The sequence below is a fragment of the Patagioenas fasciata genome, chromosome 3 (genome assembly GCF_037038585.1).
Source record: "Patagioenas fasciata isolate bPatFas1 chromosome 3, bPatFas1.hap1, whole genome shotgun sequence".
In the NCBI taxonomy this organism is placed as follows: Eukaryota; Metazoa; Chordata; class Aves; order Columbiformes; family Columbidae; genus Patagioenas; species Patagioenas fasciata.
Genome location: NC_092522.1, coordinates 24,859,224 through 24,886,945, shown reverse-complemented (window position 1 = coordinate 24,886,945; position 27,722 = coordinate 24,859,224). Strand labels below are relative to the sequence as shown.

Sequence of the window (27,722 nt, the reverse complement as noted above, 5' to 3'; positions counted from 1 at the left end):
AACAAACATAAATTTAAAAAACAACAAACACACGGAAAACCCCAACCAAACAAAAACAACCGACCTTTCAGCTATACAAAAAAGCAGAATCCTTCACCCTGACCATGAGTTCTGCCAAGTGCCTGCTCATTTTAGAAGCAGCTTCAAAATTTGCCCTTTGTATTTTTTTTTTTTCCATTTGATAAACCAGCAAGAAGACTCCATAATATTAGCTATCCATTCTTGTCTGCACCTTTTATACTCTTTGTCCTGTCTGGGCCTGTGCTGAATGAATCATATGGGTCTGAAAAGAGAGGGGAAGAAGTTTTATTCCTTTTTCTCCTGTATGTGGCCATTGCAACTTCTGCTGTCACTCTACCATTTTAGATCTCTCAAGCAATATAAGTGTGATGGATGTAAGGAAGAGCTAATAAAAAAGTGCAGGCACACGTGTAACTAGCACATCTTTTGGTTAGCAAACATTTGTAGCTAAAATGTAGCAGCAAGATAGCAGCAGGAGATACAGAAGGGCAAGAAAAGGCCAGTTGGGGATCCTATGTTTTCAGCAGCCAGATGTGAAACCTCTCATTTGCCTGTGCTTTCCCCTGCGGAACTACGAGTGAGTGAGCTTGTACCTCCCTGTTACCGCAGGTTTAACCTCAAACTCTCGGGAGGTCGCCGGGAAAGTGACACACTCGCTCGGTGGCGATTGCTCCTCTCAAGCGGAGATTTGAACTTCTTGGTAGGGCAGGAGAGAGGTGGACGATAGCATCTCTTGCACCCTTACCCTCGTGTGTGTGGGGGCGGAAATTGCACATTTTCTGCACAGCTGCCAGACCACTGGGCTGTTCACAGAATCACAGAATGTTAGGGATTGGAAAGGACCTCAAAAGATCATCCAGTCCAATCCCCCTGCCGGAGCAGGAACACCCAGATGAGGTTACACAGGAAGGTGTCCGGGCGGGTTTTGAATGTCTGCAGAGAAGGAGACTCCACAACCCCCTGGGCAGCCTATTCCAGTGCTCCTTCACCCTCACCGTGAAGTTTCTTCTCAAATTTACATGGAACCTCCTGTGTTCCAGTTTGTATCCATTACCCCTTGTCTTATCATTGTTTGTCACCGAGAAGAGCCTGGCTCCATCCTCGTGACACTCACCATTTATATATTTACAAGCACTAATGAGGTCGCCCCTCAGTCTCGTCCAAGCTGTTCTTGTCTCTTCAGCGATGTTCTGCTAGAGAAAACGGCCATTAATAAGCACAAACAAGGGGCAGGACCTCCTCTCTCGCCCTTCTGCTAGGAGGGAGCCCGAAAAAGAGCGGGGCTTTCTTCCGGAGTGGGCGGCCGGGGGCCTCGTCCCCGCGGGGGCGGGCTCGGGATGCCGGCGGGAGGGAGGGTCCGGGCGCTGCCCTCCTCTCCTCCCGCCGTGGCGGCGGGGCCGGGCCGGTCCCTCCCCCGCCACATCGCCCTCCCGCCGGCGCTGCTGACGTGTCTGCTCCCTCCCCGCCGCCGGCGCCCGCCAACATGGCCGCAGCCCCGCCGCCGCCACCGCCGGACCCCCGGCTGTTCCTCGCCCTGCTGCTGCTCCTGCCCCCGCCGCCCTCCCTCCCCCGCGCCGCCGCCGCCGCTGCCGGGCCCGACCTGGGCCGTCGCTTCGCCGAGCGCAAGCGCTGCGCCGACCCCGAGTGCAGCAGTGAGTGTGGGCGGCGGGGACGCGCTGCGTTCCGGGGGGACTGGGGGTGGAGGGGTGACCCCGGCCCGGGGGCGTCCGATGGGGAGCGAGGGGGTCCCTGCCCGGTGCCGGCGCTCGGTGAGGCCGGGAGACCGCCCCCTGCCCCCGGGAAGTTGTTACGGGAAAATGTGCAGACGCCGCATGTCTGCTGGGGGCATTTCCCAAAGCCCCCGTGGATTTGGCACAGAAAGATGTGAGAATCGGGAAAATGGAAAGGCGGTGCCGAGACGCGGCGTTCCTCTCCTCCCAACCAAGTTTTCAGATCCTCACAGCTCCTTTTTTTTTTTTTTTCTTAATTATTTTTTTCCCCCTGCAAAACCATGTTGTGCTAAACCCGCTTTCTGGGTGTTGTTTGTGCATTGAGTGATTTCAAGGCTGATTCGCGAGGACATAGATGTCATCTTTCAGCCCGTCTAATTTTATATTAATAATTAGCTTCCCAGTACACTTCTGAAATGTAATTCTCAAGTGCTTTGTCGAACGTTTGTCTCGATCAGTGAACTTGCTTTTTTTTTTTTTTTAAATAACCTTTTATTTTATTTATACTCCTTATCCTTGGCTCAATCTGGAAAATAGCAAACTGGTGCATGGTGGGGCAGTCTTGTTTTCTGCAACTTAGCAAAGACCCCTTTCGTGAAACTGTTTTGTTATTGTTTTTGAAGTAATACTCTGCTTTCTTCTCACAGTGTTAATGTGCCGAGGGAAGGCAACTCAGGACTTTAAAGGTCCAGATTGTCGCTTTGTAAATTTCAAGAAGGGTGAAGCAGTGTATGTATATTACAAACTAATAGGAAAATCCACCGAGCTCTGGGCTGGAAGTGTAAGTACTGTAACGCATTTGTTCTGTTTGCTCTTCTTGGCGCTTTCTGTTGGCAAGAATGCTTAGCGTTCTGAACATCACTAAATGACATAATGAATGCCATTTTGTCTTGAGACTAGTGTGAAATGGGATGTGGTTTGATCAAACCTAGCACATAAGTGCTGTGAAAAATGAGCAATGCTAACATGTGCTAAAAACAGTTCAAAACCTGCCTTTGTGTAGAAGACCTCCCGTTGCAGTAATGTGAGTGGTGGCCCCTGAGCCTGCCTGGAAGCTGAGTCTCCCTTCCCATCTAGGCAGGCTTAAGCCTGCACTAGTGTTTGCCCCTGGCATGGGCTCATCCTGTGCTCAGTGTAATACTGCTGCAGATCATTCCATGTACGTGTTTTAATCACGTTTCTCTTCCTAATATTCAGCTGTTGTCTTCCCCATCTTAGCTAAGCTTCATGCAGAGTTAGAGGGGAAAAAAAAGTAGTAAAACCGAAAAGAATGAAGGTAAATTAGATCTTTTAAAGGTCTGTCTCTGTCTTTAAACTTTAGTGATACATTGTAGCAGTTTGCAGAGTAGTGGCCTTGTGGTCTTCGAGCAATCTGAGAGCATGGTGTTACTGTGCAAGGAGAGTCCCTGTACTTGCAGTTATTTCATAGAAAACTACTCTTGGCTTTCATGATAAGCACCTTATTTGCCTAACAGAAGCAGACCTGAGATACCCTGGAGAAAGAGCAGTTTTTGTGGGCTTCCCTTGAAAATGCTGACAGTCTGGAGGTTGCTTAGAATTAGTCCTTCTTGCCACCTCCCCATGCTTCCCCTACTTACCCTTTTGTGTCCAAATAATTTACTTCAGCCTCCTTTCTTACTCTGGTCTTCTACAAGGGGTAGACAATTGGCTACAACAGTGGTCTAGGCTGCTCAAAGCCACACCTGGGTGTTGACTGTGGGACTAGTGGTTTAGTGAAAAGCAGGATGTATCACTTTCTCTAACCTGTTCAGGCTGGGTGTGGGGAGCCAAGCTCTCAGCAGGAACTGAATCCAATTAGAGTGATACAGAAGAGAGCAGAAAACTGCAGCACAGCGATAAAGAAGGGTTTATAATTGTATCATGCTGGTAATTCCCTCCTGACATGTACTGTACCATAAATAATCTGGTTAATTAGCTGGTACAGGTTTCCAGGGCTGCCAGGTCTTGAGAGGCAGAGTAGCAGCGTGGGGCCAATTTTGCATCTTCTAACACAGTATAATGCAGGCTGCAAGATCAGACAGCAGGCTTGAGGTAATTGCTGAGTTAATATTCAGTTTACCTACTCACTGATAGGAAGCTCCTGCAACAGGTGTGTCTCCAAGTTAGAAGGATGTTTGCTTTGAATTTAACAAATAAAAGCTGAAGTTGGCAGGTCTAAACGAATTGCAAAGCTCCATTTTATTTTTCACTTGTCTTGTGCTATTTTCTGTGTTCCTTTTAGGACAGCGATGACAAACTAATTCCTTTTGGCTGGTGGCTATAATACTTACTTGTTTTTTCCCTGGTTTGATTGCTTCTGCATTAATCGTAACACTGCAACAACAAGTGTGCAGATGCTGCAGTGGGGTCAGAGTACCTGCCCTTGCACTTTGAGTAGGGCACTGGTGTGCCTGACCTTGTCCCTGACTCGCAGATAGCGCTGGGGTCTCGCTCCTGCACCGTGACTTCCCGTGCCAGATTCTGCTGAGCAACTTGATTTATGCAGACCAGCCGTGCCTGCTGCCTGCAGACTTGGAGCTAGGGGGAGGCTGTTGCTTGCTAATTAAAACCAGACTACCTAGAGAGGTCTGTGATCAAGCAAATTCCAGTGGAAGGCATGTTACCTTTTGCCACAGCCCTTTTGGGATCTCATCAGATGACTTTACATGTGCTTGTCTGTATCATTTCATCCTGTGGATCTACCCTACTGCCTTTTTTTCTATTTCACAAAGTTTTGGGCAAAAGTATTTATTAGGGCATAATGGAAACTGTGGAATCAAGGGATAACTGGTATTCTCATCTTCTGAGGGCGGAGGCGAGGGGAATGTGTGTACAAGGAGCTTCAGCTACTGCAACCTGGGGCTTATTTATAACAAGTTGAAAATACAGGCTTGAATCCTGAAGTCAGTTTTGAGGAGCCATGAGAAATGCAGCAAAATTTCTGACCTGAAGGGAGATGATCTGATAAGAAAGGAGCCTTTCCCCAAGGCTGAAAAACCTATAGCAGTTGGGTCTGGGCTTTATTTGCCTTTGCTTTTCTAATTCACTCTGTCCTTTTCAAGCCATTGTTGAATTTTTTTTTTCCTGTGCCAGCAAATATCCTGTATTTTAACAAAACAGATTCTTTATTTAGTGATCACAGTCTTGTATACTGTATTGCTTGCAGAGCTCCCATTAAAGTCAGTGAGTATTCTGTATGTGAAAAAAATCTGGAACCCAGCTATAATATATGTTCTATACAGCATGCAGTTTTTAGCAGAGCTGTCTAAATTAATAAACCTCATTAATAAAGCAAAGTCAAATGCTTGGACAATATTTTGGTTGTCTAGGAACTCTGTTTTTTGCTAGGTGTGTCCACCAGGCTCTAATAGCCTGGATTGTCAAATCTGCATAGTGATAGCATGCTATTAATATTGGCTTCTTGACAGAACTCTCATGTGAGAGCATTACTGTGTAGATCTTATCTAGTGAGTGATAAGAGAGATTCTTGTCTTCCACTATTGCCTTGGCTTAGCATGTTGACTTGCTTGAAAATAGCCATCTGCAACCCATTTTCGCTTGTATCAGTCACTGAAGAGCAGCAATGCATTTGCAGGGTGGGTATATTTTACACACAGGTTTTAAAATAATAGATTATTACCTCAGGTACTACTTTGCATTTTCCTAAAATCTGCTTTAGGGATTTTTTTTTTCCTTAAGCTACAAAGCGGGCGTATTTCAGGCTATAATATTGTGTGTGGGTGTAAATCTTATTAGTTAAAGATCTTCTTCTTACTATTTGAGAAAATACTTGAGGCATATGTGGTGCCAGTGAGAGTGCACAATAGCGGTTAGAGCGCATGAGCCAGAGTGCCTGGGCTTCACTCCCAGCTCTCATAGTAGTTTAAGTCAGGCTTTAAAACATGAACAGTAAAATGTAACAACTTCACAGGAGTATTGTGAAATGTAAGTATAAAACCTCAATGAAAACTCTTGCATAAACAAGGTATTGCTAATCTTTTATTCACTGTGTTAAAATTCATTTAGAAATACTTAAAAGTGAGTTTGATGTGTTTGTTACTGGTATCTGTAATTAGGATTTTAACATAGTCACATAATTTCAAAAGCTTCTTTACTGCTTTTTTGTGTGTGTGTTTGTTTTCTGGCAGGTTGGAAGTGATTTTGGATATTTTCCAAAGGATTTACTTGAAATAAATCATAATTATTCCGACGAGGAGCTAGAATTACCAACAGATGTAAGTCTTATTTGTTATTTTTGAACCGGACTTCTTACCATTTCTTACCTCAGCATTCAATAAAATCCCTGAAGAGGAGAATGGGAATATCAGTGATCCTTAGTTACCTTTTGTTAGTAAGCAGCTACATATGTGCACGTATGCGTCAGGGAGTGGAATGTTTGTGCACATATGTATGTGGATGGGTGTGTAAGCATCAGCCCAAAATATGGGCATTAATCTTTCTTTTCTTGAATATTCCGGTTTTCTGCTAACAAAATCTGTTTGGATTGAGCTCTAGAAATACTGCTAGCTGGCTCACACATAGGCTGCTCAGTATGTATTCGGAATGGTTTATTTTTCCCAAACTTTCAAAGTTTAAAGTACTATCAGAAACAAACAAAGCCTGGTACGCTTAGCCCTTTGATTCTAGAATTGGTCCTTCAACCCTTGCACACATAAATACCTTTCATGCCCTCACAGCTGGAAACTCCAGAGTTGTGTGAGTAAAGCCTGTTTGTGGATGCAGCTTCAGACCTTTATGAAATCATGTTCAGTGGCTTGCATGGCTGTTTCATTTATTTTTCAGAAGTTGTGTGACAGGGAGCTCCTGCTTGGAGGAGTTGGTCATCTGAGAAGAGACCAGCTGGAAGAGATTGTGACAAACAAGCTCAGTGATGGTTTTTTCTTCCCCTCACTGGCATGCAGCAACAGACTTGTTCTTAATTCAGGATATGTATTATGAGTAAAGTCAGTTCCATTGCTGACTTCCAGTTTGTTCCTCACTTAGCTCCTCTTTGATGGAGCTAAGCCATAAACTTCTTATTTAGTTCTTGGGCAAAACTTCCACTGATTTCAAAGAGAGTTTTGGTTAAGGACTCGAGGGTTTAATTCTGCACGATTAATATAATTTACTTTTCTGCTGCATCTCTCTAACCAACCAAATGGATCCTGTCTCATCACTGTAATAAAGAAAATAATATTTGTTACTACATATTGTTTTTCATTTCAGGAAACAGATTTTGTTTGCTTTGATGGCGGGAGGGATGATTTTGATAATTATGATGTGGATGACCTTTTGAAGTCATTGCAAGAGACAATAGCAGATGAAGGGGAAACTGAATCAAGTGGTCCAGGGACAAAACCAGCTGAAGGAATTGAAAGGGCTGAAGAGACAGCACAGGTTGATGCAGTAAAGTCCTTTGATGCTTTGGAGACAGATAATCTTGAGCTAAGCACAGAAGATGACAAGGAAGCCCTCACCATGACAGAGCAAGTAGACAGTTCTTTTGCAGAAGGAACTGAAAATACTGGGGAACACTCCAGTGCCAATAGCTATGAAGAAAACTCTCAGGGAGATCAAATTGCACATGAGCACTTGAAAGGAATGCTACATGGGAAACTAAAAGGGCTAGAAAGTGAAAATACCAAAAACACTAGTGTTCCTCAAGGTGAAGCCAGTCAACTTGACAAAGAGAGTACAGAAGTCAATGCCTATACACTTTTAAACAGAGAGCTCTCTCTGAACTTGAAAACAAAATTTGGCTCAACTGCTGATGCTGTTGTATCAGATGATGAGGTGACTCGCCATGTTACATCACTGGAAGATGATTTTAATGAAGATTTGAGCATTAATGCTCCTGATGCAGAGGAGGAGCCAGACTTCACAGATCAGTCAGAAGAAATCCCTCTACTGTCTTTTACATCAGAGGAAGAAATTACATCCCCAGTGGATTTAGATGGTGATGTAAATGATGATGTTGAGCCACCAAATCATGAACTTGATGAAGATACAAAGGGTGCTACAGAGCTAAATAACCAAAGAGACAAGGAGGAAGAACACAATTCAGATGTATTAATTCTTAAGGATGCCTTCAGTAAGAGCAAGACGTTGGGTCACAGTATAAATGTGGACAGGTTCGAATCTCAACAAACAAAAGAAAAACAGGATGAAGTGATGCTAATTAGTAAAAGAGAAGCACCAGCAACAACTCAGCCTGAGGATCTCTCCAAAGAACTCCTTAGAAAGGAACCTGTAGGTACAATTGATCTGGGTTCAAAAGAAAAAACAAACAAAACTGAACAGTCTGAAGAACAGCTCATAGCTGATGGCACTGAGTCAAATACTGAAGAGCTGAAGAGTACAGCTGTGCCTGATCCTCATGTTTTCCCTAGTCCAGGAGACGATCTGGAGTCCAAATCATCTGTTAAAAGCAAACAAGATGCTTTTAAACCACTTGCTGGTGATATCAACAGAAGTCCAGAAAGAATGCCGCTTGTTCAAATACAGAAAGATGAGAAAAAGTTTGAAGATGACACCTTGGAAGAGTTATTGGAAAGTGATTTAAAGCACATAAAGTTCTGGGAGAATACAAAGGAGAAAGGAAGAGCTGAGGACAAGCCTTCTGTTGTTCCAGTCAAACCAATGGAGGAGGTAAAAAATGTATCTCAAAGTGATGTAGGAGGTACTGACCTCTTAAAAGAGAAAGTGGAGCATGGAATGCCTGCTGTGGAGAAAGAGCTTCTAAGACATGAAGAAGGTTTGAAACAAACAGGGGAGACCCATCATGAAAATCAAAAAACCACCTCTTCTAACAAAGAACCTGAAATGAAAAGGGAAAACATGAAGGAAACCCTTGCAGGAGAGGGAGACCCAAGCTATAGAGGAGCTGTCAAGCAACCTAGGCCATGGGAAAATGAGACGGAGTATTCAGAGGCAGATAGGAAAGAAGAGCTTTCAAGAAATCTTGGCAAGACGATAGTGTTTGAAGAAAGCATTGAGAAAATTTCCTCTGAAGAAAAATCAAAAAGCACTACAGAGAATACTAATACAGAGACTCTTACTCAGCAAGGAACTGCTCGTACCGAGGCCACAGATTCAGACAGAATTCTTGGCACAAATTTAGCTAAAGAAAGAACAGCAAGACCAGAATTGCAATCTGAAGGGTCAGATGCTGAAGATGACCCTGACCTGAAACAAGTAGAGGAAGAGCTCCTGGAGGATGAGAATGCTGCAAGTGCAAAGCTCTCACAAGCAAAGGCTGCAAATGTACAGGGTGATACACTAAATGTTAAGAGTACAAACCCTGAATTAGAAGTACTAAGCGAAGCTGTTTTGGGAACTGCAAATCCTACTTACGAAACAGGAGAGGAGGCTAAAAAAATGATCAGCATGCAAGATACAAGCGAGACTGGGATCAAAGAGGTTGATGTACCAGCGAGTGAAAATGCTAAATTGGATGAGGTGGAACACGTCATGGAAGCTGAGGAGGAGTCTTCTGAAGCTGAGGAACCATCAGCTGTGAAAGAACATAATTTCCAGTCTCCTTACAGAGAAGACAACAATGACTTTAACCAAAGGAAAGACCATCTCCCAGAGGGCATCTCACAGAAAGACTCAAAAGAGGTGCAAAATTTAGAGCATGCAAGAACTGACCACCAGCCATCTGTGCATTTCCCCAGCCCTGCTGACCGCTCAGCAGCCACAAATGACACTGTGACAGACTTCAGCGAGTCTGTGAAGCGGCTCACAATAATGAGAGATTTTCTTGATGAAAAGCGTGTAACACGTCTACGAAAGTACCTTGGGCTTCAGCACATGTTTAGGGTAGAAGCCATGTTTTACGACATGAAAGTAGAGATGGAGCTTGCTCGAAAGGCAAGCCATAATAATGAAGATCTAGAAGAAGCTCTGGACCGGATACTTGAGTTTTCAGAATCAAACATCATGGATGTTGTGGGAAAAGTTCTGGATTCCAGAGTGGCAGAAAATCAAGAGGAGGTGGTGAAAGAGATGGATTTGTATGATGAGGAGAGTGCACTGATGGATGATATTCAAGAATTAATATATTCTTTAAGGAGTAAATATTCATCAGCTAGTGAGAGCATCCCGCTTGCAACTATTCCAGAACAGGAAGATGATCAGCTGCCTGTTCAAGGTAGGATGTTAAACCAGTTAATAAATAGATGAAATGGATGTAAAACCATATCCCAGACAATACATTACAGAGAAAAGGGTGAGGGAGCAGAATTAAAAGAGGCTCTGTGGAATCCACTGGGATTTTGCTTATTTTTAATGCATATTTTTTGACATTGTGATGGGTCTTCAGGGACAAATCCTGAGATAAAGTGTTGAGCTCAGCATGTTTTCTTATGGGACAGGTTCAGTGCAAGAAAGTGGGATCTGTGCATGGGTATGGCTAGAGGGAGCCATTCAGGCCATGTCTGCACCTCCTCTCAAGAAACGGGATTTCACATATACTAATGTGCTAAATTTTCTGGAGGGTTAAGACCAGTCTCTTTTGCTAAACTAATTATGAAGATCCAGTGATTAATGCAAAGTTCAGGCACTAAAACCATGCACCTAAAATCTTGTGTGTCCCTATCATCATGTTTTTGCCCACATTCATGAAAGTGCCTAAGTAGCAATACGGGCTAAACAGATATTTTGATGGGGGAAGAACTGGTGGTCAAGTCTGCTGCAAACTTGCTTATTTTTTCTAATTAATGTGCAAGGTGGTAAGATACGCTCTTAGCAAGGGTCCTTTTACAGTGGTATGTGTTATGTAATTTCTGATAAAGTCATGAACAATGAAAATATTTCACTGTCTTGTCAGTGGTTGATATCTTACATAAATTCCATATAAAATTGAATTAGATTCTACTGAAAGTTGATTGAGAATATAGTGGAAGCAATATGTAAGCTGAAGCGTTTAAAAAAACAACAAAAAAGCTTTGTCAAATACAGTATTTCACTGGAGACAACTGTGGGTAAGAAATACACACTAGCTCAGTGCTTAATTCATGTCTCCCTGTCTGTCACAGGTGCTGCAAAAGAGGCTGAATATGACAGAGTTTCCACCAGAAACCCAAATGTCATTGATGAGATCAATCAGGAATTTCAGCAGCTTGAAGATAAGAAGCCAGAACAGTCTATTGAGGAGGAGAGGGCTGTTAATGTTCCACCTGAGCATGAAGAGACCCATTTCTCAGATAACAGAGAAGCTGAAGAAGGGTACGATAGTGACAGAGGATCATTGCTGGAAGATGCTTCCTTTGGGTCAACTGATTCTGGACAGAGTGCCAAGGAAGATATTGCTGCAGGTAACCTTTCAGAATTGGTTTGTTTTGTACTTTTGCTCTTAAAGAGGAGCATGCTTGAATGTTTTTTAGTGAAAAACCTTGGTAATTGTGTAATATTTTCATTGTATGTTGCTATAATCCTAATGGCTTTTACTAATCCGTGACAGTCCCTCTAGTGGCAGTATTGTCTCCCTACCACTCATCTCAGCAGAGTGGTTTTTCTATTACCTATTTGCACTATAGAAATAAGTGTCAGAGCTCTGTGCTTGGGCTGGTGGACTGTGTCTCAGGATGGTAGTAGATAAAGAGCAGAAATCACTGGAAGCCTACATACCATCAGCCGAGGTATCTTCCACTTTGCAGGGGGACTGACAGTCGAACCATTAGGCTATAGAGTTATGTGCTTCTTGCTCTTTTTAACCTGCGACTCTGGGCTATATTACTTTCCAGGAAAGAAGGAGTGTAGCTTCCCTTGAGCAATTCAGTAATTTCTGGCTAAGGTGTTTGTTGGAGTAGGCAAAATATTTTACTCTGTTCTGCGGAGGCCTTTTACTTCTGGAGTAAGTGTGCTGACCTGTGCTGACTCATCATTATGCCAAGGAGGGATCCTATTACCATCATCTTCCCAGCTCTGTTTTGGCATGAACCTGCCTTTGACTCCATTCTCAGTGCTAAGCCAGCTTTGCTGTTCTGCATTCATCTCCCGTTATGCTCAACAAATCTGTCTACACTGAGCATTTAGAAAAAATTCAGGCACATCTTTCTTAGCTTTTGTACACTACTGAGGTACTGTACCATCCCCATAGTCAAGTGCTTTTTAGCAGCTTTGAAGTTCTGAGAGAAGCTTGAGGTTAAATGCAAAGATACCTTATTGATTTTAAATGGCTGGGGGATTACTTACATAGTTAAGCAGTTGTATGTTCCTTTCCTTCCTTAATGGTGGTTAAATACTCTTCACCACAAACTGCTACGGGGACTGCTTGAACTTGCTGAGAAGAAACACGGCAGATGCTTTAGAAATGCTGGCCACAGTGGCCATTCTACAATGTAACAACAGGCTGGGCAGGTGGTTATTTCAGTCTGTGAACCTGAATTCATGGCAACAGGAGTAGTGAGAGGAGGAAGAGGCTGGCTTCAGGCCAGGGGTAGAAGTGGAGGTAGTTTAACACTTATGCTGGGCTAACAGTACTGTAGAAGATGTAGATTTGTCAATTATGGAATTGAGTGTGTAATTTTGTTGTTGTTGACTTGCTGTTGAAGGAGATGTCTGTGCTGTCCGAGGCAGGCTTGGCAAAGTGACTTTGTATGTCTCTGTCCCTCTCTGCAGCACCTTTTCTAAAGCAGCTTGTGGAATATCGCTATCCTTTCTGAGGACTTTTCCCTCTTTCTTCAGTGCCCCGGAGAATGTGGGTACTGTAATCTGAAATCTCGCCTAAAATGCTGCAGCAACCACCATGTATTCTGGGCTCCCCAGTCTAAGAAGGACAAGGAATTACTGGAGGGAGTTCAGCAGAGAGCTATAAAGATGATTAGGAGGCTGGAGCACCTTTCTTATAAGGAGAGACTGAGAGAGCTGGGTCTGTTCAGCCTCAAGAAAGCTGAGAGGGGATCTCATAAATGTTTATAAATATCTCAAGGGTGGGTGTCAGGAGGACGGGACCAGACTCCTTTCACTGGTGCCTAACGATAGGATAAGGGGCAACAGGCACAGACTGAAGCACAGGAGGTTCCATCTGAATATGGGGAGAAACTTCTTTCCTTTGAGGATGCCAGAGCACTGGGACAGGCTGCCCAGAGAGGCTGTGGAGTCTCCTTCTCTGGAGACATTCAAACCTGCCTGGACACATTCCTGTGCGATCTGCTCTGGGTGAACCTGCTTTAGCAGGTGGGTTGGACTGGATGATCTCCAGAGGTCCCTTCCAACCCCAACCAGTCTGTGATTCTGGGGGGGGGGGGCGTTCAGAAGCGGGCTTCCCGTTGCAGTGAGGTAACCCCTCTGTCGGTCTCTCCCCGCAGAGCCCGGGCCCGCAGGACGCGGGGCGGATCCAGACGCCGCCTCCCGGGCAGCCCAGGTGGAAGCGACGCCCACGGCGCACGAGCTCCTGCGGCGGGTGAGTGGCGGAGGCGGCGGCTGCGCATGCGGGTGGCGCGCGCCGATGACGCGCGGGGCGGGGGGTGCGGGGGGCGTGCCGGAGGCGCGGGGCGGGGGGGTCACTCGGGCTGACGTGTGCTTGCGGGTTGGCTCGCGCCGCCATGGACCCCGCGGGCGGCGCCGCCGAGCGGCTCCTGGAGCCCCCGGCGGAGCGGCTGCTGCAGGTGCGTGAGGCGGGGCGGCGCGGAGAGGGTTGTCGCGCGCCGGCGGCCGTCGGCAGCCGTTAACGGCTGGCGGGAGGGCTCCGCCGCTCCCAATCGGGAGACTCGGCGCCCCGAGGCGGAGGTTGTCCCGCGTCCCCTAGTGGGTCGTCGTGTCACCCCCGCCGTACCCTGGCCCTGCTCCCTTTGCGAAGGGGCCGGTTCTCCTCGCCCCCGTCCCGCGATGCCGGGCGATCCCGGGGGAGCGGTGGCGGCAGCGGGGGCCGGGATCGCCGCCTGGCCTCTCGCCGCTCCCCGGCGTTTGTGGGGAGACGATGCTTGCGGAGGGACCTGCTCGCCCCTGGGCCGGGGTTTGCGGGAGGAGACTCTGCGGCCGTATTGTAATGTCACGGCCAGGGGGAAGGCAGCGGTTTCCGTGTGGCTTGTACAGGTTATTTTCCAAGTGACCAGTCTGTGTCAGCCCTGTAAGCTGTACCAGGTATTGACACCTTTCTCAAGCAGTTGCTGCTGTCTGGCCTTCAGATAGATGTGTGACGGGACACATGACGTGTTACCCTGTGACTGGGAAAAGATCTGAGCCGTTTTTAGTAGATTATTATGAACGTTCAGATGTAAACCTGTGTGATTTTTGGTCTTGTGGGTTTTTTGTTTGTTTGTTTTTGTTTTGTTGGGTTTTTTGTGTTTTTTTTTTTTTTAATATATTTTTCCATCCTTCTAGCTTTATTTTGCAACAGATCAAATAACTGCTAGTGCTGTGTAACACAGAATGTGTGCATCAGCTCATTTTGGTGTAGCTGTTCTTTGCTGTCAGGTGTCTTTCAGATAGTCAGGCTTTTGAGTTGAAGTGCTGGCATCACGCTGCTTTGTGGTTTTCTTCATTTTCGGTTTTCAGTGTACAGAAAAACTGCAAGAAAGCTCTAGATGGTTCTCTGCTTTTACGAGGGGAATAAAAGCCTTTGGCAGGCTGCTTATTTTGCCTGAGTATTTAAATAAAAACATATTCATAGTGGTCAATGTTGTTGGTTTTCAGTTGGTTGCTACCCTGCCTGAGGAAATTCGTCCTGGGCCTGATTTCCATGGACTTCCATGGGAGCCTATTATAGTCACTGCCTTAGTGGGAATTGCCACGCTTGCTATAATTTTCTGGAGAACCTGCCTTTCAGTGAGTATACTTCATGCTTGCAAGCCTGCTGCTTTTTAACTTACCAAGCGGTCTTTTGTACAGTTAAACTGTTTCAGCATTACCGAGGTCAAAGCAATGTGTAGTCTTTTTTTTTATTTTTTCAATTTAGAGTATTAATGTGAAGTAAATGCCGTGCTTAATAGCTAAAGTAAGTTGTAATTTTCTTCAAGCTAAGAAGTGTTTCCTTTAAGCTATTAATGGAAGATTTTTTTTTTTTTTTTTTTTTTTTTTTTTTTTTTTTAGTAAGGGGCAGTTTCGAAAGCAAAATAGGGGAGTATGATGTAAATAAAAAAGGCTACAGGAAGCGTCAGTGTGTCTTTGAAATGAGAAGCCTTCCATATGCTTGAACCTGTTGCTGACTGTTGCCAAACAAGCAGTTAGTTCTCCCCACTTAATATTGCCCAGCTGCTTGCAGGTGCCACATTTAGAAACCTAAACACCTGATCTTAATTCTCACTGGAGAGCCCCTTCCCCACTCTCCTCACTCTCCATTTGTCCTCCTCTTTGCTGCATGGATAACTTCTGTGCAAGATAAATACCATCACAAGCTTTCGAGTGTTCCAGCACATCTCCTTGTAAATTGATAGATGAAAATGAAATAGAACAGTTTATTTCACAGCTGTCCATTTCAGTCGTGATATGCTCCGGAAGCCTGTGGAATACTTTATTTGCTTGACAAAAATACATTAAAACCGAATATTATCTGTAATAACAACAGTAGTTTTTTTCTTGCTCAGTTTTGATACTGGTTGCAGTAGGTCAGTTTCAAATGCAAAATAGTCTTAATATAACAGCATAAAAAGAAGGCTTCTGAAATTAACTGTGTTAGTTTCAAAATGAGAAACTATATTGTAAATGTACATTTCTTTAGATGGATCAGAACTGGGATGCAAGTGTTTTTTGTGTTTGCAAGTTTACGACCTGTTGTTTGATGCAAATTGGCTTAATTTTCCTTGTTGCAAATTGGATGTGGGCAGTTACTGGTATCCTTTTAGTGACTGAGTAAACAGATGTTTACCAAGGCTCTAGGACAGGGCATTAACCCAGAAGCTTTTATTAGAAAATGGCTTAAGCTTGTTTGTAGTGTTATTCAACACGCTTGTTGGCAGTGATGGATGTGTTTTCCATATGCTTCTTTAATCCACGTGTAAATGGTGATCTTTTTCTATAGGAAAAATTAATACAATTTTTCACTTTTTTTTTTCCTTCTGTAGGTAAAGAGTAGAATATATCAAGGTAAGTTTCTCTGTGCTTTTCAACATATTTGATCCATAGACATGTAGAAGTTTTGAAGATTGTTTCAGAGGATCAAGTGTCAATCTTTACTCCCTTTCAAGAAGAATGCTAAGTCTGGGCATATGGTGTAAGCTAGGCTGGTGGATGATAAATATTTGAATCTGCGGATTTCAATTTTGCTTTCGATAATGCTTTGATTAGTAGAAACAATGCAGCTCACACCTGTAAATTAAAGAAAAAGGCAAGGAAAAGCTCTGCCTTGTTCAATATAAACGTGATCTGCTGGTTTACTGGTACAGTGGCAGTGGCGCAGAGTTTGCTTTGGTTTTCTCACTAGCAGTGAATCTGCTTTTGCTTGTTGCTTCTCACAAAAAGCAGTAGCTAGTTCCTCTTACCTTTTTGGATGGAGGGTAGCCTGAAACTGCCTGCTGTGCAGTTGCAGATACCTTCTGAATGCAGATATTCTTGTGGGTATTACATTGCTTTTTACAAGGGCTTTTCTCCAGCTCCAAGTATATAAAATGTGTTGAATGGAAAGGAAATAGAATTCAAAGTAGGGCAGTTGCTGAAATTCATTATTGAATACAAAACAAAAATATCAAAGAATTATCTTCACATGAACTCTCTGCCTGTTTCATCTTCACAGACCATGCTACTTACCTGTCATTCCACTCTAGTTTCATTGTAGTTATCCTGCAGTTCCTTCTATATAATTAATGCAGAATTGGTGAGCTGAGAAAATCCATCTTGGATCCGTAAGGAGATTTCTGTGCCACAAAAAAATATGATTGGAGGGGGTAAAAACATTGGTATCAGTGTTGCAGAAATTACTTAGCAGCCTACTTTTTTTTTTTTTAAATAATAATAAAAAAGGAATGTAGATATAATCCCCTTCTCCTGTTTAATGCTATATAGAAACTACTAAATCTAAGAACAAATAAATATTCTTCAAGCATGATAAAGTTCATGCTGTTATTAAAATCTTTACCTGAAATGGAGGAATATTAGCAGGGAGAAGAACACAGTAAGAAATGGATCGCGTTTGGAATCACAAAGACAAAATGTATTATTTCCACTTCATCACAGTAGTAAAATTGGGAGACCAAGCTAATGCAAGGATTCCTGCCCCCCTTAAACTACTGAGAACTGTCTTGTTCCTCAGCAGTTGTGTATTGGCTCTTCTCAAAGCAGGAAGGGCTGGGGACCCTCTGGTCCAGGAGCCCTCCTCTGGGAGGGGGAGGAGGAGCAGCAGTTGCCATTGCAGCCCATGGGATGCAGTTGGAACAACCAGCACTTCTTATTTGTGCTGCAGGATTTGCTGAGAGGGAAGTGAGGCTTGGGATGTTCATATATGGGGGTGGTTTAGGATTTGAAAAAGAATGGAAATTGGATGTTTCTCTAAATTAATTTGTAATAAAATAGTTTAAGTATTTTTGTTGAATCCTGTGGGTTGGTTGGTGACTTGTTTATGTTGAGAAACTAATCCATACCTACAGAGCTGTTACTTGATCACAACCCTTTTGAGGTCTGTGAGCAATAGTGGCTGTTAAAAAGCTGTGCAGTTCCTCGAGGCTTACAGATGCTGTCTGCTACCTGCAAGTCTCTTTTCTGTTCTCAGTAGGTCTTTCAGAGCTTTCATCCCATTATCTTTGCTGACCAAATGTTCAGTTTCAATACAGCAGGATGAGGTGATTGTTAGGGAAGGTGTTGCATCTCCCTGTGTGTCAGAGGGACTGAGCCTGCTCCAACATCCTGCCAGTCTTTCCCTTGAGCATACCTCATCTGTGTGTAGCCAGAATCCTAGTCCACTCTGCTGTGCGTTCTCTGAACAGCTTCTGTGAAGTGAATGCAAGAGCTGTATGCTTTGTCAGTGTTCAGTGCTTTACTGTCTTGTTTTCAATCCTAATTTTAAATGAAAGCTGGACTCCTGCAGAAAGGACTGACTGCCAGGGAATTTATGCTATCCTGATTTGTGCTTTAGTTCTTACTTGAATGTTCCCTAAAGTGGCAGTAATGATAGCTCTGATTTTTTTCCCCCAGGATGTGAAGTACAGTTACTGTAAGCTTTCTTTTTCTTCCTAGTGACTGAAAAACAACTTGCTGAAAAGATTAAAAACCTTCTGCAAGAAAAAACAGAAATCTTAGCAAAGATGTCAGAATATGATCAAAAGGTATTTGTTCTAGGTTCTTGTCCTTTCTAATTTTCTGCTATTGACTTAATGACACGGTCACAGTTTTATTTTCTGTTCTTACTGAATATTATGTTGGCAATTTCCTCAGTTTTGTTTGGTTATTTCTGTACTTAGATAAAAGAAGCAAAGGAATCTGTGAAAGTGGCCCAAGAACAAAAAGACATTCTCACTGATGAAACCACAGGGCTTAAGGTAAGAAACAGCTGTCTCTGTACTGAAAGCAAAATCATCTATAAAATAACTTACTTTAGTTGGTCTTTTACTCTTGTTTTGTTTTTTTTAGGACACCGTTAAAGGACTGGAAGAAGCAAATCGTCAGCTAGATGACAAAGTAAAAAATTTGCACACAATGCTTGAAACAGAAAGAAAAAAGAACGAAAAGAAACAGAACAAGGTATGAACAATCGCATTAATCCCTTATATTGTTCTTAAATTAACGTGCCCTAAAACCTGCTCACAATCTTGTGGGTGCACAGAGAGGGGTAGAGCAAACAAGATGTGCTGTCTCAAAAAGAGAACTGAAATGAAATTTTGAATTCATCGCAAGCTCAAGGGGAAGAATCTATAGATTGTTTGGGGGTGGTGGGGTGGGGTGTTCTGTGGTTTGTTTGTTTGTTTATTTTTTTTCTCTCATCTAAAATTGTAATGGGCTTGTGTGGTTATGTGCTTTTACACACAAACGGATGTATTCAAGTCATGGGCTAGTCTAATACTTCCTAGTCAGAGCCAGGAAGTTCCTTAGCAGCGTGGGCTGAAGGTTTCAGGTTGGCAAGAGATGTTTTCTTGTACTTAGAGAAAACTAGATGCTTCCTCTAAGTGTGAAGATCTGTAAACTGCCCCTCATTCTTGTTGTCCAGAGGTATTTATTATTACTTTTTTCTTTATTATTTTTAAAGCCTGATATTTTGTAGTAATGGTGAGCTCCAACAAGTTCTTTGGACTTGTTTTGATCAAAGGTTGCTAATGACAGCAGCACGTGGTACTTTCACTCTAGACTGTGCAGGTGTACAGGGAACTTTCCCAGCCACACATGGGCAGAGTCACAGGGGGAGGTTGATTCTAATATGTCCTGTATTTCTGTTCTTTGCCTTGCTGATAAGGCAGTGCTGTGTTGCTGCTAATCTAATGGCAGTTCTAAATGGAAATTTGTTGGTGTTTTAACTTTCCTCTTATGCTTCGAAAATATACAGGTAAAGTAACTACACACTTGGGCTCAGGCGTGTACAAGGCTAATACACAATCTCTGTTCTTCTATAGATCTCTGAAACCCAGAAGTCCTTGGAGAAGCTTCAAGAGGCTGTCAGTGTGCATTCTGCAGAGCTTTCAGAGGTAAAGCATTATCTATACCCTCTTAGCAGTCACAGGTACAGGTTCTGGTACCAGGAAAATTCCTATCTAGGATGTAATAAAAAAACCTAGCTTGGCAGATTCCAGGTTGTTTGTGCATGTGTTCCTTTCCTGTTACTAGTTAATACCCAGCTCTTCCTCCATTACAGTTTGACTTTTGTCTTTTTGTTCCTTTTTCTTTTATGTGTAGGTGCAGATAGCCCTTAACGAAGCTAAACTAAGTGAAGAAAAGGTGAAATCTGAGTTGCATCATGTGCAGGAAGAGAATGCTAGGTTGAAAAAGAGCAAGGAACAAGTAAGTTATGCCCAAGACAGGCAACTTTGTTTCTGTTTTGAATGAAATATCGGGGCTTCTTTCCTGGTTTTCTGAAGTATAACTGCAGTGTGTCTCTGTTTTCTTAACATGTCAGAATTCCACATTTCATATTATCAAGATAAAATTTAAACTCCTTGCGCCTGCCTGCAAAGGCTTTTTGTGCAGGTGAGCCATGTGTCTTCAGTATGAAGGCTTTGCTGGTTTCAGTGATTCAGTTTTGTCAGCAACTTCACAGAATGTCTGTGCTGATGTGGTGGTCACTGCATGATTGGGAGATTGCTACTTGGGATCAGGACTGAAGGAAGTAATGGTAAAGAATTGCCAAAATGCAGTTCTGAAGCCAAGTGAAGTGGGGAGGGCCTTTAGCCCTGAAATGTCGTGACATTTCTTTTACAGATAGTTGTAAATATCTGTTTTATTTCTCTGTATATGAAGTAGATGGCCTTTTAAGGAATGTGGTTTGATTACTTCTGGACTGCAATTAATACCTAATATTTTGAAGTGTGTAAGCAGTTTGCTTCTGATGTTGGGATATTAGCTGAGAAAACATCAAACTTGTAAAATCACCTAATATAAATTACAGAAAGATTCCCAGCATCCGGTCCTACCAATGGGCTAGTGATGGGTGTGTTTAACTGTGAAGTCTACACTTTATCTGTGATTTGTGGTGATCAGTTATCGTCAGAGCTACCAGTAAAATAGGCTTTATTGACATATACTCCATACTAAAAAGAAAACAAATAATCATCTTGCCTTGGTGCTTCATACAGTTACTAAAAGAAGCTGAAGGTTGGAGTGAGAGGCATACCGAGCTCAGTGAGCAGATCAAACTGTATCAGAAGTCTCAGAAGGACATAGAAGAAGCACTCGCCTATAAGGAAAATGAAATTGAAGTAGGTTCTTTATAGCAAGTTTATTTTAAATATTACACATTGTAAGATACTTGGAAATACTTCATAAAATGCAGAGCGATTCCCCTTCAGTGAACCTTTGATTTCATTACTAGGTTTTAACGAACTGCATCATGCAGCTGAAGCAGCTTGACATGGATTCGACATCTGAGGCCAAGAAGGATGGTGAAGGGCAGGAGTGGAGCACAGGAGACGATCTGGCCAATGGAGAGTTGCCAGGTACAGTCATCCTACCTGCTGGCTGGTACACCCATGGCCAAAGCACATGTGCTCATATGTTTGTGGCATGTCATATGGGAATTGAGAGGAGTCCGTGCATGTGGGCTAAGAGACTGACAGCTGTAGTCCTCAGACAATATAAAATGTGTCCTAACTGAAGGGAGAGACCATTAACAAGGCCTATAATTGCTTTTAGATTACTGTTTATGTAAATCATAAGTGTAATGACACAGTTTTGAAGATTGCGTATAAAGGTTAGTAATTAAGAACATTGCAAAAGCTGAGAATCTCAGCTTGGTGTTATGCTACATTTATTTTTGATGTGAGTTTTTAATGAGTATTGTGCTTACCCCCGGTTAGATAATCAATTTACATATCACATCTTTTAAATCTTGAAAGACTGAGATAGATGTTTTCAAAACTCTTCAGGAAGTTTGCAATTCCTGTTATTACATATGTATTTGCTACATCTTTGGTTTTGAAGTATTTTTTTAATTTTTCCTTTTTTCTAACCATGCAATATATGTGGGCTGGAAATTCCCACTTTTTGATTTTCAGATAGTATGTCTGATAACAGATACTGCATTCACATTAATGTTGTGGTGGCTAGAACAAGTGACAAGAAACAATAATTGGAATGCCTTTTGGAATAAATCTGAGTTCTGTTCTGCTGGTCATGGAATTACTATTTTTTTTTCCACCTTCCCTTTTTTTGACTATGTAAGGAGCCCTATCCCAGATTAAAATGTAAGGAGTATTATTTTTAACAGCTGTAGAGTACAGGGAATTTGGGTTAAAAAACAGGGAAAACAAATATATTTTTCTCTTTTAGATGATGAGAGTGAGAAGATGAAGGCTCAGATTAAGCAGATGATGGATGTCTCCAGGGTATGCTGCACAAGATATCTAATAAATGCAGCCACACTGCTGCTGTGCCTAAGATTATAAACTTTCTGCTTCTCTTTTCAGGTAAAAACTATGTTATCCATAGTTGAAGAAGACAGAAATCTTCTGCAATCCAAACTGAGTGATGAAGTAGCTGCAAGACAGGAGCTGGAAGGTAGGCTTAGCAAAAGAGTTGCTTAGGATGAAATGCTGTTTGTGGTTTAAAAATAAACAGTGTTTTGGTGGCATAATGGTTCTCATTGCAGTTTTCTTCAAGTTCCTCACCTACCTTTGCCTCTCCAACAGAACAAATAAAAAAATTAGAACATGACTCCTGTTCGCTCCAGTCAGCCAAGGCCCGTCTGGAAAATGAATGCAAAACACTGCAGCAGAAAGTGGAGATTCTTGGTGAACTTTACCAGCAGAAGGAGATGGCACTCCAGAAGTAAGCCTTTCATTACTTTTCCATAACATTGCATATTTTGTCATAGGCACTATCCAAATACTCTTTGCTCCGAAGGATCAAATAACTTGAAAATTGTATTTGGAACGACAGGTGATGATTGCTGTTTCAGTATGGTCTGAAGCTGGTACCCGTTTTTTGACTTTTTCCACTGTACCAGAGATTCTAAAAAGACTGTCACTTTGCACGCACAAATATTGCCTTCTACTACTAAAAAATAAATGGTGCAGAGGGAAAAACAAACAAAAAACAGCAAACAACTTTTGGAAAAGGGAAATGGGTGGCTTGGTCTGCAAATTCTGTGGTTGCTCTGTCACATTGTCCAGAAACGTCAAGGAGAATATACTGGCCATTAAGTTTTGTTTCAGTTACTCTGATCTCAGTTCAGTGACTCTAATTCTCATAATGTAGAAACTTAGTATTTTAGTCTTGTGACCTTTTTGTATTCTCAAAGTGCTAAATTAAGGTTGAGTTCGTGGAGGCAGTTGAGGTGAATGAACTGTTAGCAATGAAGAATTAGTTGTGTATCTGCGTTCATTCCTCATTTATTTACTGACTGAAATGTCTGTAATACTACCTCAGTTTTTCAGGGAAAATTTTGAGATAGGATTCAGGGACACTTTGAGCTAAATTCTGTAGGAAAGCTTGAAATTGTGGTAGAGAAGCAATTGGAAGTCCTGAGGTTCGGGTGTGTAGGCTGCAGGAAGCACAGGGCTGGAACAAGCTAAGAATTGAGGTTACACAGCACCTCAGTAGTGAAACTGCCTGACCTTGTAACTTTGGGATCCAGGTGTAGTAAACACAATAATGGAGAGGTGAAGGACAGCCCACCTTTCAAGGAAAACTTCCTCTTGGTCTCTCTGAAGGATTTCTACTTCTTCCAAAACTTTTAGGAAGTTACAGTGCCTGTTACATCTTGATTAGAATGAAGGACTTCCTGCATTTTTTTTCTGGAAAACTGTTTCCACATGTAGCTAAAGAAATGGATTATGTTGAACTGCCTATTAGCAATAGTCAACTTACTACTAGTTCAGTGGTTCCAGTTTTGTGGGATAGCTCTTGTAAGTTAGGAACACCTTATGAACCTCTTAAATACTTCCAGAAAAATGTAAAAAAATTAAAGAATTAGTGAACCACGAGGTTATAAAAAGGCTGTGGAGATTGGTCATGTAATAAATTGCTATGGAGAGTACTTGGAAAAAAGTTTCTTTCCACACAGCTGATGACTATGGAATGTATTTGTCATCTGGGCCCTAAAATCCTCCTGTTTTACTACACATTAATTTCTTCATTTCTCTTGGGTAGGTGTCAGTTCTGCATATTTTCTTGTTTGTACCTTTGTATATCTGGATTACCATATGTAAGTGAACTACAGGATCTGAAGAGATGAACTGTTTACAGTTGTTAGATTCTGACAAAACTTCAGATGCTGACAGAATTTTTCAGTCAAATCTGCATCCTTAATTTTCAGGTTTTGTACACAAAGCCTTTCAAAACACAGAATTTCTGTAGCCTTTTAGAAAAAAATCTCTTTATCCTTCCTCTGTATTCTCATGCATTATTATAGATTCTGATGGTGTTAACATGGGACTGCCTTGATTTTGAGTTGTAGTAGATGTAGGATGCTAGAATATATGATGTGGTTTTGTTTTTTTTTTCCTGTACAGAAAACTGACCCAGGAAGAGTATGAGCGTCAGGAGAAGGAGCAGAAATTGTCTGCTGCAGATGAAAAAGCTGTGCTGGCCATCGAGGAAGTGAAAGTTTACAAGTAACTTCAGTTTCTGAAGGCTGTTGTTTTCTTTTTTTTCAGCTATTGAAGAAAATTCATTTAAACCTCCCTCCTCCTCCTTTTCCTTTTGTACAGGCAAAGGATCCAAGATATGGAAGAAGAATTGCAAAAAACTGAGAGATCTTACAAAAACCAGGTAAGTTTCCTGCTTGCTGGTTCTCATGTTACCTTTTGCTGCGTACTAGTAGTTGGACAAAATAAGCTAAAACGCTTCTTTTCTTCTCAGATTGCCGCTCATGAGAAAAAGGCACATGACAACTGGGTAAGAGTGTTTTTTCTTTTCTAATGCAGACAGTTTGTATTTGACTTCAGATTGGTGCAATTCGTGCAGTTGACAAAACTTTCCCTAATAGCTTATTGCCCGCTCTGCTGAGAGAGCTCTGGCTGAAGAAAAAAGAGAAGCAGCCAACCTGAGACAAAAGTAAGTGCAGTACAGACCATTTCTATTGCCCTTTGAACACGCTGCGTGTTGCGTAGGAGAGAAGGAGCTTGAACAATGCAAGATGCTCAGTTAGCCCGCTTGCTCAGAATGTGCAGTGCCTATTTGAGTTACTAACTTTAAATTGTGATTAAACTGTTTTGATGGTTAAAATAAGGTTTCTTGGTGAAAGCTGTAACATTGTAAAATGTGATTTGCTGTGTTACATTATAACAAATATAACTCACGCATATTATTTGAATAAAAAACCCTTTATTCTTAAAAATTAGATTAATAGAAGTAAACCAAAAAATCGTCATGCTTCAAAGACCGTTAATTGTAAAGCCAACTCCAGGGAGACCCGATCGCCAAGTCCCACCACGACGAGGTAAATGCTGCTGTTTCTCCCAAAACTTTGGTCTTTGAGTCAGTATATCCTAAAAAAATAAGGCTATGATTCATTGTAGAAAAGTAAAGCGTTTATTCTTCTTTGGCATAGGGCCCTTAAGCAGAGATGGCTCTTTCGGCCCATCACCTGTGAGTGGCGGGAATCCATCACCCACACAGATGATAGAAGTTCCTGCTCGGCCCCTTTCTGCTCCTCGAAGGGAAGGCTCGAGAGGTGAATTCGGTAAGCAGTGAGGCTCGCCTTCTTTGGTACCTATCCTATGCTACAAACCCAAGAATGCCAAGGTCTGATCTTGGTTCTAGGGATAGTGTTAAGTATTGATACAGATAAGTGGTTGGTAATGTTTTGTGGTGTTTGTTTTGTGTGGTTTTGTGTTTTTGCTTTGTTTTGTTTTTAAATAGAAATGGCTCAGGCATGTATTGATTAGGATCTCTGGGGTTCTTGTTTTCCTTATGGTACAGTGGTAGATGGCCCTCCTGTTCCACGAAGGCCACCAGAGTTACCTGGGAGGATGTCTGTTCCCGGTAAGCTACATGGCCTGCAACTTATTTCGTTATTCTTTCACTCAGAAATGTAATTTAAAGCCAGTGTTCCCAACCCAGGCATGGTAAGACATTAATTTGTGGCTCTATTTACAGATCTTGGGCCTGCTGTAGCGTCCCTGGTCAGTAGTGGGCCAAGAACCTCCTCCCCTTCCACAGCACTGGATGGAGTGGTAAGATGAAAAACCCCAACTTTCAGGAAGCCTTTCAAATACATGATTCACTGTACTTCCTGCTGCTTCTTTAACTGTATCATGTTCTGTCTTGTCTATATCCTGTCACTATCTTTATTTGCTGTCAAAAAAAAAAAAAAAAAAGCAACCCTCTCCCAAAGAGTCTGAGGCCCCCTGTGTCACTTCTGATTCGCCTTCATCTATTGAGTCAACTACAGTGAGTATTCAGAGGCTGGAGGCTGGATATGGTGCTTCTCTGCTTTGATGGACAGGAATAACAGGCTTGGTGTTCTGAGCTGCTAAATAACAAAATGCTTCATGAAACTAACCCAGGGCTCATACCTCTGTCTTGAAAGGTTTCTCTAGTGCTGAGCAGTTCTGTCTGGTTTTTATAGAATTGAGGAAATGAGACCTTTCTTGTTAAAGACTGCAGGCAAACACTTTGGAGTGACTACAACAATAATCCCAAGAAGCTGTCTTACCTGTGGTATTTAAGCACAATTCCATGCGTAATTCAATTTATCAAAGGGGTGTCCACCAAGGACACTTCAGAAGCAATTGAACTTCTCTTTAGTACAGCTTCAGCTAAAGAAAACTTGTCATCTCAGAAGGCACACTGAACACTCACTCCTAGGTAGTGCAAGCAGTGTTCTGGGTGAAGGGATGATGGTGCTGTAACTTTCCCTGTTTTCTACTTGGTTTATGTGTTTTGGGGTGTGTTGTTCTCTTCCCCATCCCCACCTCCACCTCTTGGCCTTTGGGTGAGGGGTTGTGGTGGTCAGCAGTGCCAATACTTCCCTGATGCAGTGAGTAACACTGAACTATCACCTCATCTTGCACAGGCTAACCCTAGTCCCAAAGGCCCACCTTCTTTCCCTGGGACACCTATCATGACCTCCCCAGTGATGGGACCTCCGCCTCCACCGCCTCTTCGCTACGGACCGCCGCCAGCTCCTCTCCGTGGGCACTTCGGGCCTCGACCTCTTCCTGTGCCCCTAGGTACAGTTGTGTTGTGTGCTTAAGCTTCGCTTTGCTTCTTGGAAGCCTGCTGCAGACCTGAGAACTGCTGCCCATTAGCACACAGCTTCCCCACTTTTCACAGGGTCTAGCTGTCCTGCTCAGTAACCTTGGACAGGTGGGTGGTTTCAGGCCTCTGAAATGCCAAGGTATTTTTCCTTGTTTAGTCTAAAATGGAAACCAGCAGTCAAAAGTCACTAGAACATAATCCGTGGCCTGTGAAGTCTGCACATGGCAGTGACCCACCCCAGAGCTGCTCTAAAAACTGAAATGAGGAGTGAGTCGGGAGCTTCACCGGTTGGGTTAAAGCACGAATTCATTTAACTCTGTTTTCATTTCCTTCTAGTTCGTGGTGCTCCCTTGCCACCTCCAGCTGCACGAGATTTCTTACCTGGCCCACCCTTAGGAGTGAGAGACCTGCCTCCTGGCCCACTACCGCCGCCTCCGGATCCAAGGGGCTATGGACGTGGGCACCCTCCTTTTCGACCCCTAGGTCCTCCGGGCCCAAGGGATTTCCCTCCAGGCCCAAGGGATTTCCCTCCGGGCCCACGGCTACCACCGCCTGGTTCAAGAGACTATACACCTCCTCCTAACAGAGACTTGCCTCCAGCAGGACCCAGAGACTACCCTGCAGGCCCTCCTCCACCACCAGCCTCCAAGGACTACACACAGCCTCCCACCCAGAAACCCTGACTGCAGCGTCTGCTAAGCAGCTCAGCCGAATGGACTCTAGCACACTTCCTGCGGTCAGGATTTTAGGAAATGGTTCTCTATTCGAAGCCATTTGTCTCAGTATGTATTTTGGCTTTTGCGGGATTAATTTTTATCCAATTGCTACAGACATCTTATGTGCATTTATGATCACCTTAAACTCATCCATCCTCTTGGGCTGCAAGAACCTTCTTGTGATGGACTTGAACTTACTCTAAATGTGCAATAGAAAGGAAGTACCTGTGTGGCTAGTTTTAATTAAATGTAGCCTCTGTAACCAGTTGGTGAATGAACTAATTTGGTGGAAAATGTAAATCAAATCATTTCCTGTGGAAATAATTTTTAAGTAAAATGCTATCCTACCTGCCTTCTCCATCACATTATTAAGCTGCAGTTACTGTAGGCCAGGGGTTTACATGAGGACTGTGAGGTGGTGTGTTTTGTTTTTTTTTTTTTTAGAGATGTCTGGTCGGAGATCAGAAGCACAAATGACACTGTATTCAAAGGAAAGTTATAATAAAAAGCAAAATTCCTTTTGCTAAACCCTGAA

The 27,722-nt window shown here is 42.9% G+C and overlaps 1 protein-coding gene across 3 annotated transcripts; it reads left to right on the top strand.

Annotated features, from left to right (window-relative positions):
- Window positions 1-1,469: 1,469 nt before the first annotated feature.
- MIA3 (MIA SH3 domain ER export factor 3) lies at window positions 1,470-27,722 on the top strand. 3 transcript variants are annotated; one of them, XM_065833921.2, is made up of 29 exons: window positions 1,470-1,673; window positions 2,399-2,532; window positions 5,900-5,986; window positions 6,978-9,903; window positions 10,790-11,068; window positions 13,064-13,158; window positions 14,391-14,522; window positions 15,758-15,779; window positions 17,862-17,950; window positions 18,086-18,163; window positions 18,255-18,365; window positions 19,229-19,300; window positions 19,509-19,613; window positions 20,405-20,527; window positions 20,641-20,764; window positions 21,597-21,652; window positions 21,734-21,824; window positions 21,956-22,094; window positions 23,780-23,881; window positions 23,978-24,038; window positions 24,129-24,164; window positions 24,256-24,323; window positions 24,611-24,708; window positions 24,820-24,951; window positions 25,191-25,253; window positions 25,368-25,444; window positions 25,590-25,661; window positions 26,287-26,443; window positions 26,808-27,722. In XM_065833921.2, the coding sequence occupies exons 1-29, from the start codon at window positions 1,505-1,507 to the stop codon at window positions 27,152-27,154; spliced, it is 6,045 nt and encodes a 2,014-aa protein (XP_065689993.1). In that variant the 5' UTR covers window positions 1,470-1,504; the 3' UTR covers window positions 27,155-27,722. The 3 variants fall into 3 exon arrangements, with proteins under 3 accessions (XP_065689993.1, XP_065689994.1, XP_065689995.1); XM_065833922.2 differs by lacking the exon at window positions 25,590-25,661; XM_065833923.2 differs by lacking the exons at window positions 1,470-1,673; window positions 2,399-2,532; window positions 5,900-5,986; ... (1 more) ...; window positions 10,790-11,068; window positions 13,064-13,158 and adding an exon at window positions 13,258-13,363.